At 40.9% G+C, this 18,188-nt stretch overlaps 1 protein-coding gene across 2 annotated transcripts in view; it reads left to right on the top strand.

Moving 5' to 3' along the window:
* LOC139400870 (sema domain, seven thrombospondin repeats (type 1 and type 1-like), transmembrane domain (TM) and short cytoplasmic domain, (semaphorin) 5Ba) overlaps nt 1-18,188 on the top strand; it is a 185,106-nt gene that overhangs the window by 78,221 nt on the left and 88,697 nt on the right. For both annotated transcript variants that reach the window (XM_071145456.1, XM_071145457.1), the window contains exons 4-5: nt 11,224-11,323; nt 14,579-14,624. In XM_071145456.1, coding sequence (XP_071001557.1) covers nt 11,224-11,323; nt 14,579-14,624 — 146 coding nt within the window. The remainder of the gene's footprint in view (nt 1-11,223; nt 11,324-14,578; nt 14,625-18,188) is intronic.

An 18,188-nucleotide genomic window follows, 5' to 3' on the forward strand; every position in this document is an offset into this window, starting at 1 on the left:
CAGAAAGCCATTTTAACAAAGTAAACAAGCCAAGCTGTCAAGTGAATCAAATTCAGCTGGCCACTTTGCAGGCTTATAAAAAGCTCTTGCATGTACCAGAACATTTATCTCTGTGTGACGTTATTACAATTCAATCAAAGAGAGAATGTAACCTGTGAACAATTTTGGAACAAGATCGAGATCGGGTTCTATACCTGTCAACAGAGCAAATTCTTGGCTGATTTATTAAACATTACTCACTTGTTGGACACAGATCCAACATGATTGCATTAGACATGGTGTCCTTTCTATGTGTGTGTTTGTTGGCTGCTGTGTGTGTGGTGTGTGTGTGTGTGTGTGAATGGGATGACCCAGAGGTTATCAACACCCTCCTACACCCGGAGAACTCACTCTGCTGTCAACACTACTCCCACTCCCACTGTCTCTCCTGGCACGCCTGCGCACACACACGCATACACACACACACACACATGCATACAGTATACTACACTCCCACTCCCCATATCTCTCCTCGCACACTTGGCACGGCACACCACACTCCCCCAGACAGCCATCGTATGCTGGATACACGTGCTAGTTAGTTAGAGGCCCCTGGGTAACCATGTCACTTAACCACACTCTGACATGGTTGTTGCAAAGTGTGACTGTTTTGACAGTGTTTATGGAACGTGGTGTGTGGAGGTTGTTAAAGCTAATGCAACCCCTTCTGCTCTGTTATGATCTGACGACCATCTTGGGAGTTGATTGTACAAGATGATGTGCAGTACAGCACAAACACTCCATTGCTCTCTGCACAGTCCACCCCCACCTCTATAACGATGTTTAATCTTCAACACAGATTAGGTGTTTGGATAAGCCTGTGAGAGATATGTCCCCTCTTCTCTCCTTCCCCTCCCTCTCTCTCCCCCTTCACTCCAGGCTTCATCCATAGCCATTAATCACACAGTTTGACATGTAGATGTTTCTTCTCATTCAGTGTATGTGTGGTGTGTGTTTTTGTTTTGTCCATGTATGTTTTCTAGATAAGCACGTCCCCATACAAGACATTAAACCACATAATTACATGTTCAACCTGAGTGGGTTGGATGTGTGTTAAATGGGAAATCTGCAATTGGTACATCTATGTTTAGACTTTTTAATTAATGATATATATAGTACCAGTCAAAGGTTTGGACACACCCATTCCAGGGTTGTTCTTCATTTTTACTGGTTTCTACATTGTAGAATAATAGTGAAGACCTCAAAACTATTAAATAACTCATATGGAATCATGTAATTTAGTAACCAAAAAGTGTTAAACAAATCAAAATATATTTTACATTTGAGATTCTTCGAAGTAGCCACCCTTTGCCTTGATGACAACTTTGCACACTCTTGGCATTCTCTCAACCAGCTTCATGAGGTGGTCACCTGGAATACATTTCAATTAACAGGTGTGCCTTGTTAATTTGTTAATTTAATTTTTGTTAATTTCTTTCCTTCTTAATGCATTTGAGCCAATCAGTTGTGTTGGGACGAGGTAGGGTTGGTATACAGAAGATAGCACTATTTGGTAAAGTCCATATTATGGCAAGAACAGCCCAAATAAGCAAAGAGAAACGACAGTCCATCATTACATTAAGTCATGAAGGTCAGTCAATGCAGAAAATGTCAAGAAATCTTCAAGTGTAGTCACAAAAACCATCAAGCGCTATGATGAAACTGGCTCTCATGAGGACCGCCACAGGAAAGGAAGAACCAGAGTTACCTCTGCTACAGAGGATACGTTTATTAGAGTTACCAGACTCAGAAATTGCAGCCCAAATAAATGCTTCACAGAGTTCAAGTAAGACACATCTCAACATCAACTGTTCAGAGGAGACTGTGTGAAAGAAGAAAGAAACCACTACTAAAGGACACCAATAATAAGAAGAGAGTTGCTTGGGCCAAGAAACAGGAGCAATGGACAGGTGGAAATCTGTCCTTTGGTCTGATGATTTTTGGTTCTAACCGTCGTGTCTTTGTGAGACGCAGAGTAGGTGAACGGATGATCTCCAGATTTGTTTCCCACCGTGAAGTATGGAGGAGGTGTGATGGTGTGGGGTGCTTTGCTGGTGACACTGTTGTTGATTTATTTAGAATTCAAGGCACACTTAACCAGCATGACTAACACAGCTGGGATAGATAATCTGGACCCTCTCTTTTTAAAATTATCGTCCGCAATTGTTGCAACCCCTATTACTTGCCTATTCAACCTCTCTTTCGTATTGTCTGAGATCCCTAAAGATTGGAAAGCTGCCGCGGTCAACTCCCTCTTCAAAGTGGGAGACACTCTAGACCCAAACTGTTACAGACCTGCCCAGTCCTACCCTGCCTTTCTAAAATCTTCGAAAGCCAAGTTAACAAACAGATCACCGACCATTTCGAATCCCACCGTACCTTCTCCACTATGCAATCTGGTTTCCGAGCTGGTCATGGGTGCACCTCAGCCACGCTCAAGGTCCTAAACAATTTCATAACCGCAATCGATAGACAGTACTGTGCAGCCGTCTTCATCGACCTGGCCAAGGCTTTCAACTCTGTCAATCACCGCATTCTTATCGGCAGACTCAACAGCCTTGGTTTCTCAAATAACTGCCTCGTCTGGTTCACCAACTACTTCTCTGACAGAGTTCAGTGTGTCAAATCGGAGGGCCTGTTGTCCAGACCTCTTGCAGTCTCTATGGGGGTGCCACAGGGCTCAATTCTCGGGCCGACTCTCTTCTCTGTATATATCAATGATGTCGCTCTTGCTGCTGGTGATTCTCTGATCCACCTCTACACAGACAACACCATTCGGTATACTTCTGGCCTTTCTTGGACACCTCCAGACGAGCTTCAATGCCATACAACACTCCTTCCGTGGCCTTCAACTGCTTTTAAATGCTAGTAAAACTAAGTGCATGCTCTTCAGCCGATTGCTGCCCGCACCTGCCTGCCCGTCCAGCATCACTACTTTGGACGGTTCTGACTTAGAATATGTGGACAACTACAAATACCTAGGTGTCTGGTTAGACCGTAAACTCTCCTTCCAGACTCACATTAAGCATCTCCAATCCAAAATTAAATCAATAATCGGCTTCCTATTTCGGCAAACAAAGCCTCCTTCGCTCATGATGCTAAACAAATCCTAGTAAAACTGACTATCCTACCAATCCTTGACTTTGGCGATGTCATTTACCAAATAGCCTCCAAAACTCTACTCAGCAACCTGGATGTAGTCTATCACAGTGCCATCTGTTTTGTCACCAAAGCCCCATATACTACCACCACTGCGACCTGTATGCTCTCTCTGACTGGACCTTGCTTCATATTCATCGCCAAACCCACTGGCTCCAGGTCATCTATAAGTCTTTGCTAGGTAAAGCCCCTCCTTATCTCAGCTCACTGGTCACCATAGCAACACCCACCCGTAGCACGCGCTCCAGCAGGTATATTTCACTGGTCATCCCCAACGCCAACTCCTACTTTGGCCGCTTTTCCTTCCAGAACTAATTGCAAAAATCACTGAAGCTGGAGACTTATCTCCCTCACTAACTTTAAGCATCAGCTGTCTGATCACTGCACCTGTGCACAGCCCATCTGAAAATAGCCCACCCAACTACCTCATCCCCATATTGTTATTTATTTTTGCTCTTTTGCACCCCAGTTTCTCTACTTGCACATCTATCACTCCAGTGTTTAATTGCTAAATTGTAATTATTTCACCACTATGGCCTATTTATTGCCTTACCTCCCTTATCTTACTACATTTGCACACATTGTATATATATTTCTCTATCGTGTTATTGACTGTACGTTTCTTTATCCCATGTGTAACTCTGTGTTGTTTTTGTTGCACTGCTTTGCTTTATCTTGGCTAGGTCGCAGTTGTAAATGAGAACTTGTTCTCAACTGACATACCTGGTTAAATAAAGGTGAAATAAATACATTTTTTAAAAGCTTTCTGCAGTGATACGCCGTCCCATCTAGTTTGCGCTTAGTGGTACTGTCATTTGTTTTTCAACAGGACAACGACCCAAAATACACCTCCAGGCTGTGTTAAGGGCTATTTGACCAAGAAGTAGAGTGATGGTGCTGCTTCAGATGACCTGGCCTCCACAATCACCAGACCTCAACCCAATTGAGATGGTTTGGGATGAGCTGGACTGCAGAGTGAAGGAAAAGCACCCAACAAGTGCTCAACATATGTGGCTACTTTAAAGAAGTGAAAATATATTTTGATTTGTTTAAGATGATTCCATATGTGTTATTTCATAGTTGTGATGTCTTAATAAAGAAAATCCCTGGAGTGAGTAGGCGTGTCCAATCTTTTGGCGAATACTGAATACCTATTGATTCTTAAAGAATATAACTTATAAAAATGCCTCTTGAGCTTAGTTCAACTGTCATACACCTTCAGAACCCAAAATAGAAGTTTGTATAACTCCTTTGTTTGTAAACAATGTTATTGTACTATATATCCTCAAAACATGGCTAAAACTATAATTTCTTATGGATTGTCAGTTCTTGCATTCATAGCTCTGTCTAGGAATTTGAGTGTACCAAAACATTGGTGACTGCTTTGTTATTGTTTGAACTGCAGATTGTCCCTTTAAAGTGTGTCTGTGAACATCTCAGTGATACCAGCCATGCTCAGTGGATGAGATACCATCAGCTCCATCATACACAAAGGTGCTATCTAGAACTTAAAATGGTTCTTCGGCTGTCCCCATAGGATAACCCTTTTGAAGAACCCTTTTTGGTCCCAGGTGAACCCTTTTGGGTTTTTTGTGAAACCCTTTCCACAGAGGCTTCTACAATGAAGTCAAGTGTTCTACCTGGAACCAAAAAGTGTTCTCCTATGGGGACAGCCGCAGAACCGTTTTGAAACCCTTTATTCTAAGAGTGTATGATTACTCTGTTATCGTCTAGTTTTGTCTTAATAATCCATCCCTATGATTACTCTGCTCCCATCCCACTATGTCTTAATAAAGGATGCTCAGGATAATGGGGCCATATGATTCTAATCAATCCTAATGTAGGCTTTTTATTCGCTGGTTTAGCTAAAGCCTGTAATGTATTGGAAATCTGTGGGTCTAATTGGTTTTCCCAAGAGCTTTGCCAAGAATTCAGTTAAGTGTGAATTGTTATATCATCCATGCTATGAATTTCCTCTCTCAAGCTGATAGTAAGGTTGTATTTTAGTTCACGATATCTGGAGAGAGATTCATCAGAATGAGCTTACTTTTTTTTTCTTTAATCTGTTTAGTTTAGTTTTTTTTTTATTCAATCACTCACTTCCTCCCTAAACGGCAAATGCATTTTACAGCTTCTTGCAAAAAACAAACTGGGGCTGTCCAAAGTTGTCTTGCAAGGGGCAAATATTATCCCCATTATTTGTGGAAGAAATCGTTTTTTAAGTCCACAATGAATTATGAAAATGTCTTAAAAGGCTTTCTGCTATGTAATATGCTACTGAACACACTATAATTATGAATATAAGCATCCAACTGCTGCAATATTGTTTTCTACGTCTAAAAATGTAAATCCCATTTGCCTCCCATGTGGAGAAATCCATTTAGTAAACCCACGCTCCGGTCACATGGAGATCAGCTGGGCCCTTTTGGTAGAAAATGTTATTTTTCTGTATTTTTTCTTCTACTCGAAATGACCCGCCACTCTACTGTGTGACTCCCTGTGATTCTGCTGGGAGAAATTGTTTTGATCTGTGAAAGCGAGTGCCAAATGTCTGAAATGGCAGGCACTGTGGCTGTGGCTGTGGTTGGGATCCTGGCGTGTGTCCTGGAAGGGGTAGTTTTGACTGGGCGTTGTGTCGCATTAGGATCAGTATGCTTGATGTGGCTACGGACTTGATGTGGCTACAGTATTGTCCCTCTCTGCTGGATCCCACAGGGTGCTCAGAGCTCGGGGCACGGGGCAGAAGGGAGTAGAGCAGAGGAGGCTGCCAGTAGCTGGACACAATCACAATCTTCTCAATAACTCATTCACTGCTGCTGCAAACCACAAAGCATAGGTCGTTTCCCACTAACAGACATCTGTGCCTCTTAGATGCTACTTTGTACGTTTACATTATAGGCCTACTGAAACAATATGCAAAGGTGAAATCGGTGATAGTGTGCTGTTTGTTTCTATGACAATGTAAAGAAAGAGACACTGTTTTGTTGAACCTATAACAACACAAAATAGATCATGACGACCATATCAGAGCAGAGGGTGTTTCCAGTATATCTATTGTAACCCACTTCAATTTGAATTAGAAGTGTTCAGGTTCCGAATCTCTTTATTACATTTATTTCACAGACATTACTCATGCTGCTGTCACCTTTAATTTAACTCTACTGAACACGCTGCCCCAAGAGGCCAAGAGTTTGACAGATTCATCATGTTACAATATAGTAGAGAAACAGTGTCTGTGGTCCTTAATTAACTTAACTCTCTCTAACTCTCTCAAAATTCAATTCAGTAGACTTTATTGACATGGCATGTTAAATTACTTACATTGTCAAAGTATACATATAACAAAAAACGGTGGGACCAGCATCAATAAGGCATCAATTCTAATAGTAGTGGAAATGGGATTACTATTAACAGCAACTACAACAACAATATTAATGAGAATAACAATACTAGAGGTCGACCGATTTAATTGGAATGGCCTATTTAATTAGGGCCGATTTTTTTCAAGTTTTCATGACAATTGGAAATCGGTATTTTTGGACACCGATTTGGCCGACTTTTCAAATGTATTTTTATTTTGTATTCTTTTTTTACACCATTATTTGACTAGACAAGTCAGTTAAGAACACGTTCTTATTTTTAGTGACGGCCTAGGAACGGTGGGTTAACTGCCTTGTTCAGGGGCAGAACGACAGATTTCGACCTTGTCAGCTCAGGGATTCAATCTTGCAACCTTACAGTTAACTAGTCCAACGCTCTAACCACCTGCCTCTCATTGCACTTCCATCATAATCACTAGTTAATTACACATGGTGGTTGATATTACTAGTTTATCTATAGCGTGTCCTGCGTTGCATAGAATCGATGCGGTGCGCATTTGCGGTAAAAAGACTGTCGTTGCTCCAACGTGTACCTAACCATAAACATCAATGCCTTTCTTAAAATCAATACAGAGAAGTGTATGTTTTTAAACCTGCATATTTAGCTAAAAGAAATCCAGGTTAGCAGGCAATATTAACCAGGTGAAATTGTGTCACTTCTCTTGCAATATGATATGCGATAATAATAAACGTTTTGTTTTCGAAATGATAGTTTCCGGATTCGACCATATTAATGACCAAAGGCTCGTATTTCTGTGTGTAATTATGTTATAATTAAGTCTATGATTTGATAGAGCAGTCTGACTGAGTGGTGGTAGGCACCAGCAGCCTCGTAATTATTCATTCAAACAGCACTTTTTTACCGAGAGTAGGCTGGTGTAACTGATGTGAAATGGCTAGCTAGTTGGCGGGGTGCGCACTAATAGCATTTCAAACATCACTCGATCTGAGACTTGGAGTAGTTGTTCCCCTTGCTCTGCATGGGTAACGCTGCTTCAAGGGTGGCTGTTGTCGATGTGTTCCTGGTTCGAGCCCAGGTAGGGGCGAGGAGAGGAACGGAAGCTATACTGTGACACTGGCAATACTAAAGTGCCTATAAGAACAGGCATGCATGCTCCTGATGAGGTGGCGGATGGTCTCCTGAGGGATCTCCTCCCAGACCTGGACTAAAGCATCCGCCAACTCCTGGACAGTCTGTGGGGCAACGAGATGGAGCGAGACATGATGTCCCAGATGTGCTCAATTGGATTCAGATCTGGGGAACGGGCGGGCCAATCCATAGCATCAATGCTTTCCTCTTGCAGGAACTGCTGACACACTCCAGCCACATGAGGTCTAGCATTGTCTTGCATTAGGAGGAACCCAGGGCCAACCGCACCAGCATATGGTCTCACAAGGGGTCTGAGGATCTCATCTCGGTACCTAATGGCAGTTAGGCTACCTCTGGCGAGCACATGGAGGGCTGTGCGGCCCCCCAAAGAAATGCCACCTCACACCATGACTGACCCACCGCCAAACCGGTCATTCTGGAGGATGTTGCAGGCAGCAGAACGTTCTCCATGGCTTCTCCAGACTCTGTCACGTCTGTCACATGTGCTCAGTGTGAACCTGCTTTCATCTGTGAAGAGCACAGGGCGCCAGTGGCGAATTTGCCAATCTTGGTGTTCTCTGGCAAATGCCAAACGTCCTGCACGGTGTTGGGCTGTAAGCCCAACCCCCACCTGTGGACGTCGGGCCCTCATACCACCCTCACTTTGTCGGTTTCTGACCGTTTGAGCAGACACATGCACATTTGTGGCCTGCTGGAGGTCATTTTGCGGGGCTCTGGCAGTGCTCCTCCTGCTACTCCTTGCACAAAGGTGGAGGTAGCGGTCCTGCTGCTGGGTTGTTGCCCTCCTATGACCTCCTCCACATCTCCTGATGTACTGGCCTGTCTCCTGGTAGCGCCTCCATGCTCTGGACACTACGCTGACAGACACAGCAAACCTCCTTGCCACAGCTCGCATTGATGCCCCATCCTGGATGAGCTGCACTACCTGAGCCACTTGTGTGGGTTGTAGACTCCGTCTCATGCATTCATGGTGGCATTCATTCAAACAGCACTTTCGTGCGTTTGCCAGCAGCTCTTCGTTGTGCGTCAAGCATTGCGCTGTTTATGACTTCAAGCCTATCAACTCCCAAGATGAGGCTGGTGTAACCGAAGTGAAATGGCTGGCTAGTAGCGTTTCAAACGTCACTCGCTCTGAGACTTGCAGTGGTTGTTTCCCTTGCTCTGCATGGGTAACGCTGCTTCGAGGGTGGCTGTTGTCGTTGTGTTCCTGGTTCGAGCCCAGGGAGGAGTGAGGAGAGGGACGGAGGCTATACTGTTACACTAGCAATCCAATAGTCAAAGGTTAATGAAATACAAATAGTATAGAGGGAATTTGTCCTATAATTCCTATAATAACTGCAACCTAAAACTTCTTACCTGGGAATTTTGAAGACTCATGTTAAAAGGAACCACCAACTTTCATATGCTCTCATGTTCTGAGCAAGGAACTTAAACGTTAGCTTTCTTACATGGCACATATTGCATTTTTACTTTCTTCTCCAACACTTTGTTTTTGCATTATTTAAACCAACTTGAACATGTTTCATTACTTATTTGAGGCTAAATTGATTTTATGGATGTATTATATTAAGTTAAAATAAGTGTTAATTCAGTATTTGTTGTAATTGTCATTATTACAAATAAATAAATAAAAAATTGGCCAATTAATCAGTATCGGCTTTTTTGGTCCTCCAATAAACAGTATCGGTATCGGCGTTGAAAAATCATAATCGGTCGATCTCTAGTTTCATCTCTTAACATTGTAGGGCTGTGTGATCAAATGTTTTAGGGGTTGCTTGTTTTTAGATGGCTGTACAATTTGATGGCAATTTTTTTCTATTCGATTGTCCCAGTTCTGCTCTACATGTGCTACTTAGAGTTTTTCTTTGCACTTGTAATACAGTCTTGCAAAGATCTGCATGCAGTATTTCGATTGGATGTTTGTCACATTTTGTTACATCATTATTAGAGAGGGGACCCCATACTTCGCTGCCATATATAGCAATTGGTTCTAGAACTTTGTCTCTCAGCTCGATTACAGCCATGTGAAAGCTATCTGTGTTGCTGATATCTAGTCATAGATATGTGTAGTTTTTGGTTTGTTCTAATAGAACTGTGTCCAATTAGAATTTATATTTGTGATCCTGATTTCCTGACCTTTTTGGGATTATCATTATATTCAGGTTTTTTAGGTTAACTGTCAGAGCCCAGGTCTGACAGGACCTGTGCAGATGATCTAGATGCTGCTGTAACCCCTCCTTACTGGGAGACAGTAGCACTAGGCCATCTGTGTACAGCAGACACTTGATTTCAGTGTTGTGTAGGGTGAGACCAGGTACTGCAGATTCTTCTGATGTTTTTGACAATTCATTCATGTAGATGTTAAATAGTGTTGGACCTATTGTGCAACCCTGTTTCACTCCACGTCGCTGAGAGAAGAAGTCTGTTTGCTTGTTGCCAATTTTAACAGCACATTTGTTTTTAGGTTACATTGATTTAATAACATATGTTTTCCCTCAATACCATTTTCTTTTAGTTTATAAAAAATACCTTTGTGTCAAATTGAATCAAATTCTTTCTTGAAGTCTACAAAACATGAGTAGATTTTGCCATTGTTTTGGTTTACTTGTTTGTCAATTAGAGTGTGGAGGGTAAGTGCTGTTCCTTTTTTGTTCTTAGGGTGTGTTAGTATTGCTTCAGTGTTTCCCCATATTGAAGGCGTATATTTTTGTTGCCTGGTTTTGTGTTTTTGATTAGATATATTTTTCAATTACTTCCTTAGATTTTTTGCAATCATTATCAAACCATTTTTCAATATCTATTTTTTGGGGTTTACTCTTATATTTATTTAGATTAGCCACGGAGGCTAATTTGTCAAATATAAAGTTTATGTTCCAAACAGCCAAATGTACACCTTCATTGGTGTAGGAGAATGTTAAGGCTAAAATGTTGTCCAGTAGAGATTTGTATTTTTTGGCTACTAATTGCTTTTTAGTAGATTTCTGTACTGTTTGCACTCCATCTATAAGCATCTTTAGTACCATGTAATTTATTGGGCCGTGATGCTTCATGGTTGGATTCCACTCTTCTCAGATACACTGTGGTCTGAGAGAGGTGTTAGTGGGCTGAGGGGTGGTGGTGTATGTGGGAAGGGAAAGGTTGTTGCTTCTCGGTAGGTGTTCATCCCCATGACTGTTAATAGTGTCTAGTTCTTCTGCTGTTCTAGCATTGACCAGTACATTGCCTTGGGCCTGAAAGTGACTAATCTTCCCCTCTAGAATGGAGAAACTATTTTCATTGAAGTAGGGTGACTGAGGGGTGAATGTATGCTGCACAGAGGAAGACAGCCTCTTTGTTGATTTTTAACAGATAAAGAATTCTACTGTTTTAATCAATTCGATTGAATGAGTTAGTTCAGATTCATACCATATTAGCATTCCCCTGAGTCTCTGCCCTGTGTGATTCCTTTTAATTTGGTGATTCCTTAATTGTAATTGATAATTTTGTGATTCCTTTTAAATCTCTCTCATTCCCTACTTTATTCCTCTCTTTCAGCCCTGAGTCCTTGGATCACTATATTCTCCCACCCGGATGTGAGAGACTACTCTCAATTGACCCTTGACCTGACCAGGAATGAGTTGATAGTGGGGGCAAGGTAAGAATGCATTCCTTAACGTATCCCTAATTCGTGTGTTCATTTATCCCATATTCATTTGTTCATTTATCCCATATTCATTTGTTCATTTATCCCATATTCATTTGTTCATTTATCCCTTATTCATTTGTTCATTTATCCCTTATTCATTTGTTCATTTATCCCTTATTCATTTGTTCATTTATCCCTTATTCAGTTGTTCATTTATCCCTTATTCACGTGTTCATTTATCCCTTATTCACGTGTTCATTTATCCCTTATTCACATGTTTATTTATCCCTTATTCATGTGTTTATTTATCCCTTATTCATGTGTTCATTTATCCCTTATTCATTTGTTAATTTATCCCTTATTCAGTTGTTCATTTATCCCATATTCATTTGTTCATATATCCCTTATTCATGTGTTCATTTATCCCGTATTCATGTGTTCATTTATCCCTTATTCATGTGTTCATTTATCCCTTATTCATGTGTTCATTTATCCCTTATTCATGTGTTCATTTAGCCCTTATTCATGTGTTCATTTAGCCCTTATTCATGTGTTCATTTATCCCATATTCATGTGTTCATTTATCCCTTATTCATGTGTTCATTTATCCCTTATTCATGTGTTCATTTATCCCTTATTCAGTTGTTCATTTATCCCTTATTCAGGTTTTCATTTATCCCTTATTCAGTTGTTCATTTATCCCTTATTCAGTTGTTCATTTATCCCTTATTCATGTGTTCATTTATCCCTTATTCAGTTGTTCATTTATCCCTTATTCAGGTGTTCATTTATCCCTTATCCCCCTTATTCAGGTGTTAATTTATCCCTTATTCAGTTGTTCATTTATCCCTTATTCATGTGTTCATTTATCCCTTATTCAGGTGTTCATTTATCCCTTATTCAGTTGTTCATTTATTCCTTATTCATGCAGTAATTTACTCCGTATTCATGTGTTTATTTATCCCATATTCATGTGTTCGTTTATCCCATATTCAGTTGTTCATTTATCCCTTATTCAGTTGTTCATTTATCCCTTATTCATGTGTTCATTTATCCCTTATTCAGTTGTTCATTTATCCCTTATTCAGGTGTTCATTTATCCCTTATTCAGGTGTTCATTTATCCCTTATTCAGGTGTTCATTTATCCCTTATTCAGTTGTTCATTTATCCCTTATTCATGTGTTCATTTATCCCTTATTCAGGTGTTCATTTATCCCTTATTCAGTTGTTCATTTATTCCTTATTCATGCAGTAATTTACTCCGTATTCATGTGTTTATTTATCCCATATTCATGTGTTCGTTTATCCCATATTCAGTTGTTCGTTTATCCCTTATTCATGTGTTCATTTATCCCTTATTCAGTTGTTCATTTATCCCTTATTCAGTTGTTCATTTATCCCTTATTCAGTTGTTCATTTATTCCTTATTCATGTGTTCATTTATCCCTTATTCAGTTGTTCATTTATCCCTTATTCAGTTGTTCATTTATCCCTTATTCAGTTGTTCATTTATTCCTTATTCATGTGTTCATTTATTCCTTATTCATGCGGTAATTTACTCCGTATTCATGTGTTCATTTATTCCTTATTCATGAGGTAATTTACTCCTTATTCATGTGTTAATTTTTCCCTTATTAATTTGTTCATTTACCCCTTATTCATTCCTTAATTTATCCCTTATTCATTTGTTCATTGATCTCTTATACATGTGTTAATGTACCCTTATGCAAAACACTCTGCCTGGCCCTATACTGCACTGCTGCTGAAAATTGGAGATTAATCATTTAAAAGTGATAGTCATGTATAAGTGTCATGTTTTTTTAATGAGCATGGCTGTCATATTCCATTCAATGTAACATTGATAGGTTCAGGCTACTACATGATACTCTAATTTTCCCTATACCCATCATGAGATTGCTACAACCTAGCCTATGAATGAAAGTTTACAACGTAGGTGCACAGGTCGAGATAAATATTAGAGTAATCAAGGTGACAGTGACACATTCAATACCACCTTGCACACTCTTGTCGGCATCTAGCTGATCTAGGATGTAATCATTAGTCCAACAGTTGCAATAGAGAGTTTCTATTGGACAAATTCAGGTATGTTTATCCCCTTTTCGTTCCGTTTAAGCAATGTTTTTCAACAGAATCTGTTTGAATGGATAAACCCCTGATCATATCATAACCACTAACCACTACATACAGCCTACATCGTTGTCACCATATTAGCTAATGTCATGGTCAACATATCTAGAACTAATGCATTACTAAACCAGCTACAATCATGCTGTACAGTCAGTATGCAGTTTAGCAGTTGCACCGGCGATCCCAGTGATAATAAATTAATAAAACCAAATGCTTACCTTGACTTGGAAGACTTCCAGTGTTGGCTAGCCATAGCCAGCTAGCTAACATAGCTTATATCTCTGTTTGAGTCAGCAAAACTAGTTAGTTGCATTTGCTAGCTAAGTGAAAGTGAAAAAATACTATGAAATACAGCTAGCTCTCTCTCTCTTGCTTCTCCTTCATTTTTAAAGAAATGAATTTATCTGAAACTGTTCAACTATTGTCTTTCTCTCTCTGAGTCAACTACTCAACACTTTTTATGCACTGCAGTGCTAGCTGGCTGTAGCTTATGCTTTCAGTACTAGATTAATTCTCTGATCCTTTGATTGGGTGGACAACATGTCAGCTCATGCTGCAAGAGCTCTGACAGATTGATGGGCGTCCTCTGGAAGTTGTAATAATTGTTGAGTAAGTCTATGGAAGGGGTTGAGAACCATGAGCTCCCTAGGGTTGTATTGAATTCAATGTATCCAGAAGCTAGCTGTCCTCCGGCTACACCATGGTGATACCCTACAGAGTGCTGTTGAGGATACAGTAGATATTCATTGCAAGACAGTTTGTTTTTATCAACTATTTGGTGATGTGAATATATTTAGTGTAGTTTCAATATTTTTATTTTGATGAAATTTACTGAGGATGATAGTCCTCCCCTTCTTCCTCTGAGGAGCCTCCACTGTAATATATAGTCTTCTGAGGCTTGTTGGATAGGGCCTGGTGTGGAATTTGGCAGCTGGAGTATTTGAAACAACTTTCAAATTTCAGAGAGTTCTTATGCGACTACAAAATATCAGTGCCCTGAGTTGAACTCACTGTAAGAAAAAAACCACACGTATTTGCCACGTAAACTAAGTGTTTATTAAGTTTATAACTGTTTAAACTAACTGTTTTTTCCCCTCTCTATTGATTCTACACAGAAACTTCCTCTTCAGATTGAGCCTCAACAATGTGTCTCTCATCCAGGTAAGCTGAGCTTCCAACCCACCTCTTCCTCTCCCCTATCCCTGTGTGTGTGTGGTCCACTGGTGGATAACAACCCACGCTCATCCGTCCGCAGCCAGTGTTCCTCTTTTACTGGGCTCCCAGACCTGCCTCTCTTGTCCTCCTGTACTCCTCTCTCTACTCCTCTGGTCTGCTGCTCCTCTCTTTAACTTTCCTGGCAGCAGTCAGACAGTGTTGGCTTGCTGTTATTGATTCTGTGGTTTTCGGACTGGAGTGTTTTCAGCTCCTCCAATGGGGTGGGATGGAGAAAGAGTATGATTCATTGTGTATGAGTGTTTGTGTGTGTGTGTGTGTGCATATACTATACGTGTGTGGTGTGTGTGTCTGTGTTGACGTGTATCCTTGCCTGCGGGTGTGCGTGCCTGTCTCCATGGTAATGTGATGTCTTTATGTAGGTAGCTACTGTTACATTTTACATTGACATTTTAGTCATTTAGTGACTTACAGTAGTGAGTGCATACATTTTCATACTTTTTTCGAACTGGTCCCGCGTGGGAATTGAACCCACAACTCTGGCGCTGCAAGAGCCATACTCTAACAATTGAGTTACAGTGGGCCTACTGTACTGAAGGGTCATGTGGTGATATGGGACCGGTCTAAAAGTTGTGGAGCTTGATAGTGTACATCAGACACACTAAACACCTTGGGTTCAAATACAGTACCAGTCAAAAGTTTGGGCACACCTACTCATTTTCTTTATTTTAACTATTTTATACATTGTAGCCACCCTTTGCCTTGATGACAGCTTTGCATACTCTTGGCATTCTCTCAACCAGCTTCATGAGGAATGCTTTTCCAACAGCCTTGAAGGAGTTCCCACATATGCAGAGCACTTGTTGGCTGCTTTTCCTGTGGTCTATCTCGTCTCAAACCATCTCAGTTGGGTTGAGGTCAGGTGATTGTGGAGGCCAGGTCATCTGAAGCAGCACCATCACTCTACTTCTTGGTCAAATAGCCCTGACACAGCCTGGAGGTGTGTTGGGTCATTGTCCTGTAGGAAAAAAATTATATTCCCACTAAACGCAAACCAGATGGGATGGCGTATCGCTGCAGAATGCTGTGGTAGCCATGCTGGTTAAGTGTGCCTTGAATTCTAAATAAATCACAGACAGTGTAACCAGCAAAGCAATCCCACACCATCACACCACTTCTTCCATGCTTCATGCTGGGAACCACACATGCGGAGATCACCCGTTCACCTACTTTGCGTCTCACAAAGACACAGCGGTTGGAATATGGACTAAAGGTCCAAAGGTCTAATATCCATTGCTCGTGGTTCTTGGCTCAATCAAGTCTCTTATTGGTGGCCATTAGTAATGGTTTCTTTGCAGCAATTCAACCATGAAGGCCTGATTCACACAGTCTCCTATGAACAGTTGACATTGAGATGTGTCTGTTACTTGAACTCTGTGAAACATTTATTTGGGCTGCAATCTGAGGTGCAGTTAAATGAATGTATCCTCTGCAGTTGAGGTAACACTGGGTCTTCCTTTCCTGTGGCGGTCCTCATGAGAGCCAGTTTCATCATAGCTCTCGATGGTTTTTGCGACTGCACTTGAAGAAACTTTCAAAGTTCTTGAAATGTTCCACATTGACTGACCTTCATGTCTTAAAGTAATGATGGACTGTCATTTCTCTTTGATTATTTGAGCAGTTCTTGCCATAATATGGACTTGGTCTTTTACCAAATAAGGCTGTCTTCTGTATACCACGCCCTACCTTGTAACAACATAACTGATTGGCAAAAAACGCATTAAAAAGGAAAGAAATTCCACAAATGAACTTTTAACAAGGCACGCCTGTTAATTAAAATGCATTCCAGGTGACTACCTCAAGAAGCTGATTGAGAGAATGCCAAGTGTGTGCAAAGCTGTCATCAAGGCAATGGGTAGCTACTTTGAAGAATCTCAAATATAAATATATTTGGATTGAACCCTTTTTTCACTCCATGACTCCATATGTGTTATTTCATAGTTTTGATGTCTTCACTATTATTCTACAATGTAGAAAATAGTACAAATGAAGAAAAACCCTTGAATGAGTAGGTGTGTCCAAACTTTTGACTGGTACTGTACAGTATTGTAGTTCTACATTTTTCAAATACTACAGCTGTACTGGCCGGGCGAGATGGAACGCTCAAAGTATTTGAAAGAAGATGAATCCTATTTGAACCCAGGTCTGCCTAACACTAAGAGGAAAGGGGTTGAGTGAGATGAGTGAAGGCTGTATGTTTGGCTTGCTTCTACAGCACTATAGCACTACAACCTATTCTACTACACTGAGATGTGTGTATGAAAACATATCACCACCCAGTCTTGGGATTCTCTGACAAAGTGCTCTTTCAGAACAGTCACAGCATAGTGACATAATATGTGAGCAGCTGCCACCAGTGTGCCAAAGTCAATGTGGGCTTTGTTTTGGTGCTCTTGTTGTCTTGTTTTTGAATGTGGAAGAGGACTGGGGTTCATAGGGTTTACTTTTGTTTAATCTGAGTTTCACCAACTGAGTTCCTCTACTGGCAGTCCTGAATCAAACGCCCATCTTTCAACATCTATATCCCACTTTCCTGGCATGCACACAGACACACATACTTTTGGGGCTTTTCTTGAGCTGGGGGATAAACAAAGTGGCTCCCTCTTCGTTCTGTTCTAACTGGAGGTGTCGCTAGGCGTGCCAGGGCCCAAAACGACGAGTACAGAACATTGCTGCTGCCCACTTAATAGGAGGAGAGGATCTGAGCCTGCCAGTATGCCTAAACAGATGAAAGAGATGGAAGGATGCTGCTTCAAACTACCCCTCCCCCTCCTCTCCTCTCCTGCTTGTTAGCCTGTTAACCAGTAACCACCCCTGTAAAGCAGGAGAGCGCGATACAACCCAATCCTGGGGGACCACAGTGTTGGCTGCTAAATCTGCACAATCACACAGACCTGAAATGGAGGTCATGTATTGAAATGGGGTGAAAGTCAGTCTACGTTACCTTCTGTCCTCTAGTTTGAAATGAGTCACTGATTGGTTGAGAAGTAACTGGAGCAAGTAACGACCACAAAGCAGTATTCTGTGTTGCAGACATATTCATATACTGAACAAAAATATAAACGCAACATGTAAACTGTTGGTCCCATGTTTCATGAGCTGAAATAATAAATCCCCAAAAGTTTATTTCTCTCATCATTTTGGGCACAAATTTGTTTATATCTGTTTATATTTGTTTATATTGTTTATAGTCTGTAATACCAACATGTTTGAAGCAGACCACCATAGTCCCTGTGCCCAAGAACATGAAGGTAACCTGCTTAAATGACTACCGACCCGTAGTACTCATGTCTGTAGCCATGAAATGCTTTGAAAGGCTGGTCATGGCTCACATCGCCGCCATTATCCCAGAAACCCTCAACCCATTTTAATTTGCATACCGCAGCAACAGATCCACAGATGATGCAATCTCTATTGCACTCCACTGCCCTTTCACATCTGGACAAAAGGAACACCTATGTGAGAATGCTATTCATTGACTACAGATCAGTG

The sequence above is a fragment of the Oncorhynchus clarkii genome, chromosome 3, assembly GCF_045791955.1.
Source record: "Oncorhynchus clarkii lewisi isolate Uvic-CL-2024 chromosome 3, UVic_Ocla_1.0, whole genome shotgun sequence".
Lineage (NCBI taxonomy): Eukaryota > Metazoa > Chordata > Actinopteri > Salmoniformes > Salmonidae > Oncorhynchus > Oncorhynchus clarkii.